The 13,554-nt window shown below is 36.9% G+C and overlaps 1 protein-coding gene across 10 annotated transcripts in view; it reads right to left on the reverse strand.

Annotated features, from left to right (window-relative positions):
- ULK4 (unc-51 like kinase 4) overlaps positions 1-13,554 on the reverse strand; it is a 240,114-nt gene that overhangs the window by 84,572 nt on the left and 141,988 nt on the right. For all 10 annotated transcript variants that reach the window (XM_065051789.1, XM_065051784.1, XM_065051781.1 and 7 more), the window contains one exon: positions 9,286-9,391. In XM_065051789.1, coding sequence (XP_064907861.1) covers positions 9,286-9,391 — 106 coding nt within the window. The remainder of the gene's footprint in view (positions 1-9,285; positions 9,392-13,554) is intronic.

Here is a 13,554-nt window from a genome sequence, read left to right on the forward strand (position 1 = left end):
AAGGGAAAGTGTAGAGTCTTGCATCTGGGTAGGAACAACCCCAGGTTCCAGTATAAGTTGAGGAATGACCCATTAGAGAGCAGCGTAGGGGAAAGGGACCTGGGGGTCCTGGTGGACAGCAGGATGACCATGAGCCAGCACTGTGCCCTTGTGGCCAGGAAGGCCAATGGCATCCTGGGGTCTATTAGAAGGGGGGTGGTTAGTAGGTCCAGAGATGTTCTCCTTCCCCTCTACTCTGCCCTGGTGAGACCACATCTGGAATATTGTGTCCAGTTCTGGGCCCCTCAGTTCCAGAAGGACAGGGAACTGCTGGAGAAAGTCCAGCACAGAGAAAAAAAGATGATGAAGGGAGTGAAGCATCTCCCTTGTGAGGAAAGGCTGAGGGAGCTGGGTCTCTCTAGCTTGGAGAAGGAGACTGAGGGGTGACCTCATTAATGTTTATAAATATATAAAGGGTGAGTGTCATGAGGATGGAGCCAGGCTCTTCTCGGTGACAACCAATGATAGGACAAGGGGCAATGGGTACAAACTGGAACACAGGAGGTTCCACTTAAATTTGAGAAGAAACTTCTTCTCAGTGAGGGTGACAGAACAATGGATCAGGCTGATCAGGGAGGTTGTGGAGTCTCCTAATCTGGAGGCATTCAAGACCTGCCTGGACACATACCTGTGTAACCTCATCTAGGTGTTCCTGCTCCAGCAGGGGGATTGGACTAGATGATCTTTCAAGGTCCCTTCCAATCCTTGACATTCTGTGAAATGTTGTATTTTAGGTAAAGTTTTAAAAATAAGAGAACATTTAGGTGGAAATACATGAACATCACAGTAAAAGTTTCAAGTAAAATAAACTACTACTACATATTTGTATACAAAATGGGACTTTCAAAAGGCTTTACAAATGTAAATAGCTTCTGTTTCTCCATTATGATATCATATCCTTTCTGCTTTAAAGAGAAAATTATTTTGGAGTTTAACTGTTCATAAACAGATAAACATTTGTTCAGTCCACAGTACTCCTGAGAATAACTTAGAAGAAGAAAACTTCCGGCTATTTGGGAGCTATGACAACTATTGAAAACTTCTAAAATAAAACAAAACAAACCCACCAAAACCAAACAAACAAAACCACAAACATATTCTTTAAACCAGTGAAAACCTCAGATTTCATTTATCTGTTCACTACATAGATCTAGTCCTGCCAAAATTGGTACTTGTTTTTAGCAACTGACAAAATGAACTTCTTTCAGTAGGATCAAATAAGTGCATCTGAAGACCATTACTCCTGTGACAGAGTAATGATTGATGTAGTTTGATTTTGTGTATGGTACTCTGTACCTTTGCAACTTTACACTTACCTCAAATTGGCAGTGACACATTGCTTTAATACTGACAATGTTCTAAGAGCTAGAATAGATAATACATGAAAGCTCTATAACCTATGGCATAGTAACTCTATTCAAATTTGGTCTCTCTTCAAATATGTAGTTACATTTTAAATTTCATCCCTTAATATAATATTTTAGCTTACTGATTATATCTGACAAGCTACACAGGGACATCATCATAATTAGATATTAATTTATTATCTGTAACAACTTAAATGGTTTATGTCATCAATAGTTAACTCATAGCTAATATGATAGCTACACTTTTACCTACTCCTTTTCTCTCAAACTGAACAAATCCACTAGTCCTAATATATGATTTGGGCTGCACCTCAGGGGAGTAGTGGCAGTGTAATGTCTAATGATAACACTTAAATTAGACTGCAGGAAAAGCAGCACCTAGAATGAATGCAAAGACAACAATCTCTAGAGTGGAGGAAACCCTATCATTTTTATGGATAAACGGGTGAAAACGAGCATGAGGCTTTGCAGACTTCTTCCTTTTTCCCAGTCATGAATTTGTCATGAGGAAACTTTCAGACATCCACATCCTCTTATATTTTAACATAAAAATTTCATTTTTCAAATGAGTTTTCTGCTTCTAAACATTATCAGTCAGTGTGATTGCTCAGCCAAAACCCTAAGCCTTAGTTTTGTCTAGGAATTGAATAGGCCTAAAAAAGTCTATTATGGTTGGCATATTAGAAATCTAAAGACAGTCTACGTTTTGAAATTACTATATTTATTGAACTAAATTCCCACTATTCAACTAAGCTGATCAGTTATACCATCAGATTTCTGCATAGGGCCTCTCAGACTAAGATATCATGGAATTAAAATATTTTGAACATTTTTCATTACACCTTTTTCTTCCATCCATTAGGTGTTAAAATGAGATACCTTAGGTAGCTTACCCAAGCAGCTGTACTGCGAGATCATCTGCTTGGCTGGCCACAGGGATGGTAGGAGGAAGCCTTCTCCAGCCACAGAAGAGGCCAGTCCTCTTTCACAGTACAAGATGTAACAACCTGGTGAGTCTTTATGAGCTTATTTTATCCTCTGAAGTCTTTGCAAGCGTGCTGTGACATTTCACGCCGTATGGGTACAGCGCTCAACAACAACAGGTTTGGTTCTGCTTGAATGGCATAACTGTTTCTCACAGCAATTACTGTTCCTATTTTCATCCTTTTCAGATGGCTGTATTGTTGAATATCACAGGATGACACAGGTTATTTTTTCCTCAAAGACTTCACTACTACCATGCTATTTTGACATGATTTCCACTTATCTTTTATGATACCAGACTTCTAAGTTTACCCATGTGATGTTATACACTTCCACCTGAGTGACTGTCATTTTGGGTCAGAAAAACATGTCTTAATACAGTTAAAAAACATTCTGAACTTCATAGCATCATAGAAGATAATTCTTCAGGCTCAACCACCACTGACTTCGCATATAAGCTGTAACTCAAATGAACATAGTGACACACAACTACTATCTTTACATGTTGATAAAGACATCTCTGTGCTCGGGAGCTGAACTAATTACTGCAGTACCAGCAGGGAGCCATGAAAGGGTTACATTCTACACAGCAGAAGCTGCAAAGCATATGGCTCCTAACTGAGGGACTTTCCCTGTCACATCCAAATGATACAGAAGCAACATCTGCAGCTACTCAGGCGGGATGATACGAGGCTGTCTGCATTTATTTTCTGTATTTTAAAATAATTTCTTACATTTCTGTTAACTGGAAGCATTTTGTTTCTAAACATTTATTAAATACAGAAAAATTTATTTAGGTTCAAGCCATATTGACTTCTCTAAGGTATTCTCCTTACTACTCTTTCCATCCAGAATCATAACATGTTATATATGAACTAAGCTATATATTTGCTTAGGGTGCTGTACAATAAGCAGATATAAAGTACTGTAACGAAACAACATATTTTCTGTCTTTGGTCACTGAACAAATATTCCTATAATGTAGCCTGCAAAAATCTTGCAGAAAACTCCTTCCTCCTAGGAATAAATGGGGGCTACTAAGGAATGAGCAAACGGCTTCAGAACCAATGTGAACATCTGTCTGATTTTCTGATTTCTGCACAGACTAAGTCTGTGATTGGTTTTGTTTTCTCAGGCGGGCGGGGAGGTGGGTGCTGTTTGTTCATTGTGTTGTGGGTTTTTTTCAGTTTTGTTTGTTTGGGGTTTTTTGTTTGTTTGTTTAGTTTTTCCTTTTCCATTTAAGGGCATATTGGCTTAAGTAATATATGCTATGAGATATTATCACTACTGCCTCTCCCTTGCAAGTCAGCTTATCCTGTATGGCTAATCCATGGTCCTTTTGATCGTTGTCTCAGAGGGAGTTAGTTTCTCCCATCTTGGAAGAAAATCCTGCAACTTTGAGGCCAGCTACTCCAATAACTCACTCGTATTCCTAAAACCAAAGTCCCATGCACTGTCACACCAACACCTCCTCAGTGTTTTACAGTAGTTCAGACTACTGCTCCATAGTTGGGTGCAGCAGGGAGGGAGATCCGAGTTGCCACGTTAGTGCCGTCTACCACCTAATTTGGTGAATGCTGACAATTCAGCAGTTGATAGAGAGCTGGCTAGGAAGCTACAAGCTGATCTTAAGAAGCGTCCCATGGGCAGCATAATCAAATGTCTTGGAGAGTGAAGCTGAAATACAATTCTCTGTGAGGAAGTGAAAGGTAGATGAACATCCTTCAAAGACTTAGACCCCAAAGGTTTCTAACTTGCCTATTTAGAGACCTCAGAATTCATTGTCATTTACCTATCATTACATTGCAGTTGTGTATATATAAAAGACTGAAACACTCCTTTTTGGTTTTTGGTTGGTTGGTTTGTTTTTTTTTTTTTAAGAAAAAAATTGAAGTTGGATGTTGGTCTCATGAGTTCCACTTTTTGGATATGCCATATTTAACAGACTAGAACAATATAACACATGAAGATGTTTGAAATCTAATGAATCTCTCAACATTTGACTCAAAGTCAAAGCAGTGGAACACAAGATGAATAACGATACCTCACCAACGAAAGCTGATCTTCCTTTCAAGAGGTGCAAATGAGCTATGATGATCTGATTACAAACTTCACTTCAGATCTCTTCCTTTTTAATAACTATCCCTGCTCTAAGCACCTAGTGTGCTTTCTTAATATGATATTGAATATAACAGCTACTATAGCTGACATTCTACATTTTCACCAAAGGTCCCTCCTTAGGAACTTCAGTTTCAACACAAACTGCTTGAAGTACCATGTACTAATAGGTGGTGCATTTTTACACAATTCAAAGACTTTTTTCATTGTTCTAAACCCCACACTTTGCAAAACCCTGCCACCACTTTGTCCTGTGTCACCCAACTATAAGCATGTGCTGCAGTGGGAGTTGTTCCCATGCACTGACTGATCCTGTGTGATCATTACAGAGGTACCCTCCTCAGGCATTGACCAACACACTATTGAACTCAGTGGTTACAAACCTAAAAGAGAAGACTGCAGATATCCTAAAAGCAAGTGAGAAGCGAACAAATAAAAGAACAGGGGGATATACTAATGTAAATAGATCTTTACAGGCCTATCAATAGACCTCAGGATACTATATAAGAGTTTAAAGCTTTATAATTTAATAAATGCTAATGGAAATAGAATCCACAGAAGAGAAGGTTTCACCTCCATCAGTAAGGACTCCACTTTGCTGTAAGTAGCTCCACTTTGATCATGTCATAACTTTATGATCAAAGGAGCAAAACTGTTCAAGAGTGATACTCCTCTCACATTTATATTCTTTAGTTCCTACCTGAAGGTGAAATGATACATTTTAGTTATTTGCAATTTAATTTCCATAGGGACAACCCAAAATAATAGGTTGGAAACTTTTTTTTTTTAAATTTTGTAAATTGGAAATTTGAGGTATTAAAACTCCTGTCGCTCTGTAAATGTGTAAGTACATATTTACGTATTTTGTACATGTCATGTATTGCACTACTCCGTTCGCTGTACATTAGCCAAGAACATTCAATTGACAAGCCTACTGCCTTTCCCTATGCTATAGCACTAACTCGGGTCTCTCTCTTTTCCTCGCCTATTGATTATTATAGGATAAATACATACGTTGTATATTTGGACCTCCATGGTCTCTCAAGTTACTTTAAAATTGTCCAGTGATTTCAAAAGATGGGGAAAGGGAGGAAAGTAAGAGGCAAACAGAAACCGAGACATATGGAAAGAGGCTAAGTTTCATATTCTCAGGAGACCATGCTAAAATGACCAGTATTGTCTTGACTTTTTAGCATCTTGCCTTAACTACTCACAAAAGACTATATATTAATCCCAGTCTCCTTACTGAATTCCAGTCTCAGTAATTAAACTGAATCATATTATTGTACAGGCTATTTTAAATACCCACTGTGACTCTAGTTGCATATGCTATTCTTCATTTCTCCTTTAAACATTACAAGTGGTTATCATTACATGTCTGATGTATTCACACAAAAGGACACAGTTCGGGGGAGAAAAAAAATTAATGCTAGGCAACCCACCCTGTATGCAAGTTGCCAAAATGCACAACTGTTATCACTGTTATTAATATGAAATGACTGAAGTAGTAACGAAGCAAGTGCCATCATGCAATATTTCCTTGAGAAAGGGGTAAGTTCAACATGTAAGCTGCAACCGATTAAAAACAAAGCAAAACTGTCACCTAATAGAACTCCTTTGAGCAGGAGAGTTTTCTGAAGATTAACAAACACAGAAGGAAACAGTGACAAGGGTCTCAATGATCTCTCTGCAAAAATACTTCTTGGCAGCTGAAGAAAGGCATGCACAGAATCTGAAAGAAATCCTCATTGCTAAAATCTGGACTCCTGGAAACCAAAAAACTTGACAGGACTGTCCCTCAACCTGGGTTTAGCAGGTATTTAAGGTTTTTAATTTCTAAAGCTCATATATGCATGAATTAATTATCACACTGTAATGGGGAAATAAAGGAAATTGATGACCCATAATACTCTGTCTTCAGCATTTTTTAAGACAGCAGAATATCTCATGAATGTTGAATGCTTTCATTAACAGCCTGGACACAGAGTGTTAATAGGACAGAATAACATGCACCTTCAGCAAGTTTGAAGATGACATTGAAAGGAGGCAAGTAGTTGATGTGATGAAGGGTTGAGCCAACATTCAGAAAGAGCTCAAGGAACGGCCTGCCAGGAACCTCTAAAAGTTTAACAAAGGCAAATACAAACTTCCACACTTGGGAAGGAATAACTTAATGTAATAGTACAAGCAAAGACTGGAAATTCACACCACACAGCCCAACTTTCAAAACATCATGGTTGCTTCCTTCCAGATTTGCTCCTGTCTATCAGTGTCTTTTAGTTTGGAGCCCCAAACTGGACTCAGAATTCCAGACGCAATCTCACAAATGCTAAATAGAGGACAATAATAATTTCCTCACTCTTCCTTATGGCAGCCCTGATTTGCCTTTATTGCTGCAAGGGCACCTTGCTGACTCATGTTGAGCTTTTCCACTTGGACTCTTTTTTTCTGCAAGAGGGAGCTTAGTGTCCATGTTCTTCTCCATAACAGGAAAATCATTTTATAATGACAAAGTAGAACACGAAAGAGAGTGTCAGAGGAAGCTTGAGGTATTTTCTTGTAGGGAACACTATATATTTACTGTTAGTAATGAAATGGATAAAAAGCCCTCCAGTTTGCATGGAATAACTTTTGTCCATTTTTCATTCAAAGAAAATCTTACAGTCTACCATTACAAGATCAATACCTTCATAACATTCTCACAAACCAAATTTCAGAAGTTCCTTATTTGACAATTAGGCCCTTAATCAATAAAGCTCTCATCAAAATCCAGGTTTCCAGTATCCTGAAGATCAGACAATGAGCAAAAGGAATGAGAGAAGATAAGGACATTTTACTTGAGAGAAATTATTTTTGGCTGCTGTGCTGTTTTTCCTAGTCATGTTGCTGAAGTTCAGTGAGCCCAAGTTAGCATTATCCAATCACTAACAGTCTGAAAATATTACTGCAGTCATTTATGACATAGCACAAGATAAAAGACTTTAATAATGTTTCTATCCCACTTCCTTAATTTGGAAACCAGCATGATGGAAGAGATGCATTTTATTTTTGGAGCAGATGAGAAATGAAAGAGTACTGATATATTACCAGCAGCATAAAAATACATGGGAGCATGTTGTGTGAGACAATAAAGAGGAGGTATGCAGGGAATGTACGCAATATTGCCATGTTGTTAAATAGTTTTGCACCTAATTTGCCATGCAGAAAGAGTATATTACTTCTACCTAGGCATGCCAACTACATGGCTACAGTGCCTATAGAATTTGAGTTAACTTCTCTGTATGTTATTGTGCAGTTTTAACAAGTTATCCTTTTGCAGCTCAAGTCAGTGCTAGCTTAGGATTTTGCCCAACACAAAGCAGATGTGGCCAAAGAGAATAAAAGCTGCACTTACATCTAAACCTTGAGAAACCCCCAAGCAATTCTGAGTGCAATAGGCAGTTTGCTGAGAAACAACCAAAGAATCACAATGCTATGAACTATCCCTCTGCAGTCATATTTTCCTCTTCTTCTGTCCCTGTTCTCACATCACTGTTTCAAACAAAGAAGAGATGCATTTTCTTTGCTACAGTGTCAAGTTCCAGTTTGTCTCCTGAGTGATGGCATTGCCTGTTCAATCCCTTCAGAGTAAAAAAGACCAGGAACTCAGGTTTTCCACTTTCTGGGTGGGTGCTTTAACCACTGAAGTAATTATGAAAATGAGGGCATGATAACTACTGCAAATCTTGATAGAGTTTTAGGCTGGTATGTGTTCTGATTTTTTTTTTTCCCCCAATACATATCTAAGGCAGATCCAATTCTTCAAATTTGCTCGTCGCTGGATCACCATCAGTGTGTATACTTCAACCATTAATCACACTAAGTCTCACCTGATTCCTCCTCTGATACAATGACTAGACAAAACCTCATATGTCTTTTCCTAGAGACTTTGAAAAGGTTTTCTCTCAACTCCTGGCTTCACAAGAGGCTTAGCTGTCTCTTCACTGTCTCTCTATGCAAATTTCTTCCTTTTCCTTCTGGAGTAGGCCAGACACTGCTACCCCAGTAGTCTAAGTCTTTGATTTATTCTACACAAACAGCACAAAGAATAGTGTAGGATCTGTATTGCTGAATGTCACCCACTCATGAAGGATGGGAAAAAAAAATTTTTAAAAATGCTATCAATGTGTATAGTTCTAAACAAGTTTTAAAATTTATATAGATTTCCAGCAGCAGAAACTTTCTCTTCATTTTGTAAACCACAACCATTTGTTAATAAAAAGTTTCAATAATAAAATATAGTGAAATGAAAACATGAATGTATGGAATGGTTTGTATACTAAGACTCCTTAGTCAGTTTGGGCTCCATCTCATTAGTCTATAGGACTACACTGGAACAGAAGCTAGTGCAGAAATATTCTACAACTTATCCTTTCACAGGTTTGAGCAGTGAGAAAAGGAAAAATGTGCAGACTCTCTGCCTGCACTCTGCTGTTACGGTCAGAGCTCAAGCCCACTCCTTTCCAAAGCCGTATTCACAGGCATAATATAACTTCCAGCCAGTAATACTTTTGTAACCACAGCTTTGTGGAGCAACAACTTTCTAGAAGTTATGATTAAATCAGCAAGGGAGGTAGATGAAGTAATGAGGAATACCAGCCAGTTACAATGCAATTATCTAACAACCAGTATAGAAGACAAATATACACAAGTTTACAGTTTTACAAAGTGCCAGATATTACAATGGATTGGGAATGACCTATAGTAAGGGGAATAACTAAAGATAAACACAACATACCTTCTTCAAAGAGTAACATCATGTTCGTGCTCTTGTTAGCAACCATGTTATTCAGTAAGGCAATTGCAGTTTGCATTGTATTCCCAAGTATACTGTCTTGGTGTTCCTGTAAAAACAAACAAACAAGTTAAAAGACTACTATTCCCTTCCAGAAATGTAGTATTATAAAGGCAATACTCTCTCAACCCCTTAAAGTTCAACTTTTAGAATACTGGAAGAACAGCCAAATATCTTAAAGAATATAAATTTCAGGGAGCCAAAACTAAAATATTGAACCAAAACTCCTCCCATGTTCTTTTGAACTCAAATAGCTCCTACTTCAGTCTAAAATTTAAGGACTTTAAGAAGTGGTATAGAGCTTTATCAGCCCAATCTCTGTGTATTCAAAACCAGGAACATTTCCCTTTGTATGGTATTTCTTTTATTAACAGTATTGATTTTACTCTTTTTCAGTTTCACCTTGATAACCTATAGTATGTCATAAAATCTATTAGTTGCTTTTGTTTGCATACATTCATAAGTATGAAAATTTTCACATGCACATCAAAGACCTATTTCTGTATCAAATTGCATCACTCTTACACCTTTCTTATGCTCGATGATTGTTTCAGTGATTTTCCACAATTTTCTGAGACTATACTTATAAGAGAAAGGTGTCAGGGTTTATAAATACATTTACTTTCCTTTTCTCTACTTAACACACTTGCACACTCAACCTGAAAATCATGGATAAGGCAGTGCAAAATCAAAATATTTATTTATTCACACTAGTGACAGTAATAACTCAGGTAACTTCCAAGAAGCCAAAATAGGAGAAGCTTTTCCAAATCTGAGTCTAGACAGAAATATAAACCTGAATACATTTCAAATCTCCTTAGAAGGTTCAGGAAACATTTTGTCCAGTTTTTCAGACTCAAAGCCAAATAGAAACATATAAAGTGAAAATAACAACATTAAGAAAAAAACTGTCACATTTCACATATTGTAGACTTCGCATATACCCCTAGGCGAGTTCCATGCTTCCCTTTCCCATCAAATCTTTCGTTATCCTGCTATCACTCAACTACTTCACTGCTGAAGAACTTGCCATCTATCCTGATCCTGTCTGACAGTAGGCCTTGGAAAAAAGTTACATTTTAAGTTTAACAAGACATAAGATTATTGGTCTGAAGTTGGGTTAAGTATTTCAGATAACAAATATTACTTCAGCCCTTGAATACAGTCAAAGGAACACTCTCCCTGAGAGTTCCTTTAGGAGAAGAGCACCAGTGGCCAAGAACAGTTTATTTTCTGTGCATCTTTCCTCAGGCATTTATCACCTTCTGTCTGAGATGTATGCTTGAAAAAAACAGGAGCAACCAATTCTTCTTTGAGATAATCTTATTGACCATCTAAATACCACAGCTGGTACAGAATTGGGTTGTTTGACCATGAACCAGCAGCAACGACAAAAAACACATTTTACTATTCTTCTAAGAATTCACTTCAAATCAACCTATGAGTGGCATATTCAGACTGGTATCTCCAGTTCATAAGCCATTTTTTGAGCTGAGTCAGGACTAAGTCATCAGCACTGCCTTTAGGATAAGCCACACTGTTGGAATCCCTGCCTGGAAACATCGTATAATTGGTTGGAAGAAATTCGCAAGAGAGACACTCCTGATTTTTATTTCCTAACTACTCCGATACATTTCACAGTATCCTGAATTTTATCTTCAATGCCACTTTGGAAGTCCTCTGTTACAGTGGTATAAAGGGTCCTGCTATGTGAAGAACAAGTGTTTTCCTTTAAACATTTAACTACTAAAGGAAAGAGGCTCAGATGGTTGCTTTGAGAGCATTAATTTCATTTTTCTGCACTGAAAAACTAAAATTAAATGCTATTAGTTCCTGTAAACACAAAGAAATATACATTATAAGGCACAACACATTAACAGATTAGGAATATATAAACACACACAGCCTCCTATTCAACTTAAGGCTGTATGAATTTTCTATTCATACTAGAGCACTTTAAACTGGATCCTAAGGAGAAGAGTCAAGAAAGAGTAGCTCACAGCCTTTAGTTTCCTATGAAAAATTAAATATATGTATATATATCTCCAAGAGTCCCAAAGTTCTATTTACTTCACATAGCATTTTGAGATGTCATTTATGATTCCTATAAAGAGTACAATAAATACCTGTTCCTCTAAAAGTTTAAAATACAGCCTGATAAATTTAAAAGGAATGTTGAAAAGTATAAACACTACGTACTTCAAAAGATAAGGTAACCAATACAGGAAAGAGATACCATAGAGCCATGGTACTAAAAATCAATTTGACATTGTTTCCTACAGTCAGCTGAAGGGCAAGAAAAACAGTTTTTCAAAAGATTAACAGTGTAGTCTATCATCGCAATGTCTTAGTAATTCTCTTAACATTTAGAAAACAACATACCAAAAAGAACTACTATTTGTGTTAAACATAATAATAATACACTAAAGATTAATAAAAGCAAAAAAATTTCCACAAGTACCAACTTGAAAACTGACAAATATTTTCTTTATAAGTACAATATTTCTATTTCTGCCCCATTTATTTGAAGTAAACATCTTGTAGTAAAATTCCCTTTTGAGATATGCAATTACAAGAGAAGCTTGTAGTTGCTTATGATTGCAAGCTTTTGCATCCACCAGATTAGTAACATTAAAATGAAGCCACTTTGCTTTTAACGGAATCAATTATACCACAACAACCCTCTATTGAAAGACTAGCACTTATACTTCTACTTATATCAAAGCATATGTAAGAAAACCTTCTCTTACCCTAAAGCATATATCTACATGGCATCTCGAATTCAAGTTTATATCTTGAGGAAGAAAATGGTCTTTTAATGAATAAAATAATCTTACAAACTGTAAACTCAGCTGTACTACCAGAATTTTAATGTATATATCATAGTTGGTTTGTGACAAGATACAAGGCTCCAAGAAGCTACAGGTATGCTTTACTTATCTAAGTCATCACTGATTGCTGTTAGGCTCAGTTTTAGAGGTCTATATAAAAATATTTACCTTCTCCATAATCTATCCAGGAGTAAAGCTGATCAAATTTGTGTGCACAGCACCACAGACTGTGGCCATTTAATGAACAGTGCACTTGACAGCTTTAATAAAACATAGCATTTGCCAGCAGAGATAATTAGAATCGAAGCAGCAAAATTCTAGTGTTTGGCAGCACAGATGAAACAACTTCATTAAAATGTACAGCTTCGGCAAATGAAAGGCAGGAAAGCACTGGACCCTGAAGAATCAGCCTTCTCAAAACTAATTGCTTCAGTGCTTAAAAAGGACAGCTATGAAATACCAAGGGCATAACAAGGAAATACTAGTATTAAAAAAAGGAACCACAGAAGATAAATCAGGCTTTTCAAATAGGACTGCACTGTATTTAGGCCATTAAACTTTTCATTCTAATTTTGAAGTGTTGTACATTAACAAAAGAAATCGGTTGAAGTATTTTTTTAAAGCCAGTTAGGTAAGAGGGTGTGAATTAGCAAAGTGGGAGTAAGAATCTTGGCAAGATACTATAGCTTAAGCTGCCATTTCTCTTCCTTTAAGTGGATTAGAATTTAGAACAGCACAGGCGAACTACAGTATTTTAATTACATTTTCAACAAGAAAACAGATAGCAATTGTGATTAGAAGTTACCAATTTGGGAGACTTCACATACATGCCTCCTACTCAAGTATCTAGGAATCCAGAAGAAAACGCACTAAATGCTACATTTATGGATGTGTAGTAATTAAATTAAAGGACCACTATATAACCCAGTACTACTGCTCATCCAACATAATCAGAGTGATTAAACTTTAACTATAAAGAGGATCTTCTTCTCAAGCTTACATATGACTTACGAAGGCAAGTTAGGTAAATAAGGGGACATAACAAGATGGAGGCTTTATTTTTCATACACTAAACCACTGAAAGAAAAAAGTTATAGAAATGAACCATATCCAAATTACATTTACCAATGGATGCCATTTTCACATGATACTTCTTTGGCACAGCACAACTGAGACAAAATAGACCAAAGCATTGATGCTAACAATGACCTATAACAAGAGCACGGTTTAATCTTGCATTAAACCTAGCTTATTTTAATATACCATATTACATTTTATATGTGAAATAGAGGATCTGAAACTTTTTGGGACAAAACGGTAGAACTCTTCTGTATGAAACAGTATTATCAACACGCAGCCTGCAAGGGACATTCACGACAGC

The sequence above is a fragment of the Columba livia genome, chromosome 2 (assembly GCF_036013475.1).
Source record: "Columba livia isolate bColLiv1 breed racing homer chromosome 2, bColLiv1.pat.W.v2, whole genome shotgun sequence".
NCBI lineage: Eukaryota > Metazoa > Chordata > Aves > Columbiformes > Columbidae > Columba > Columba livia.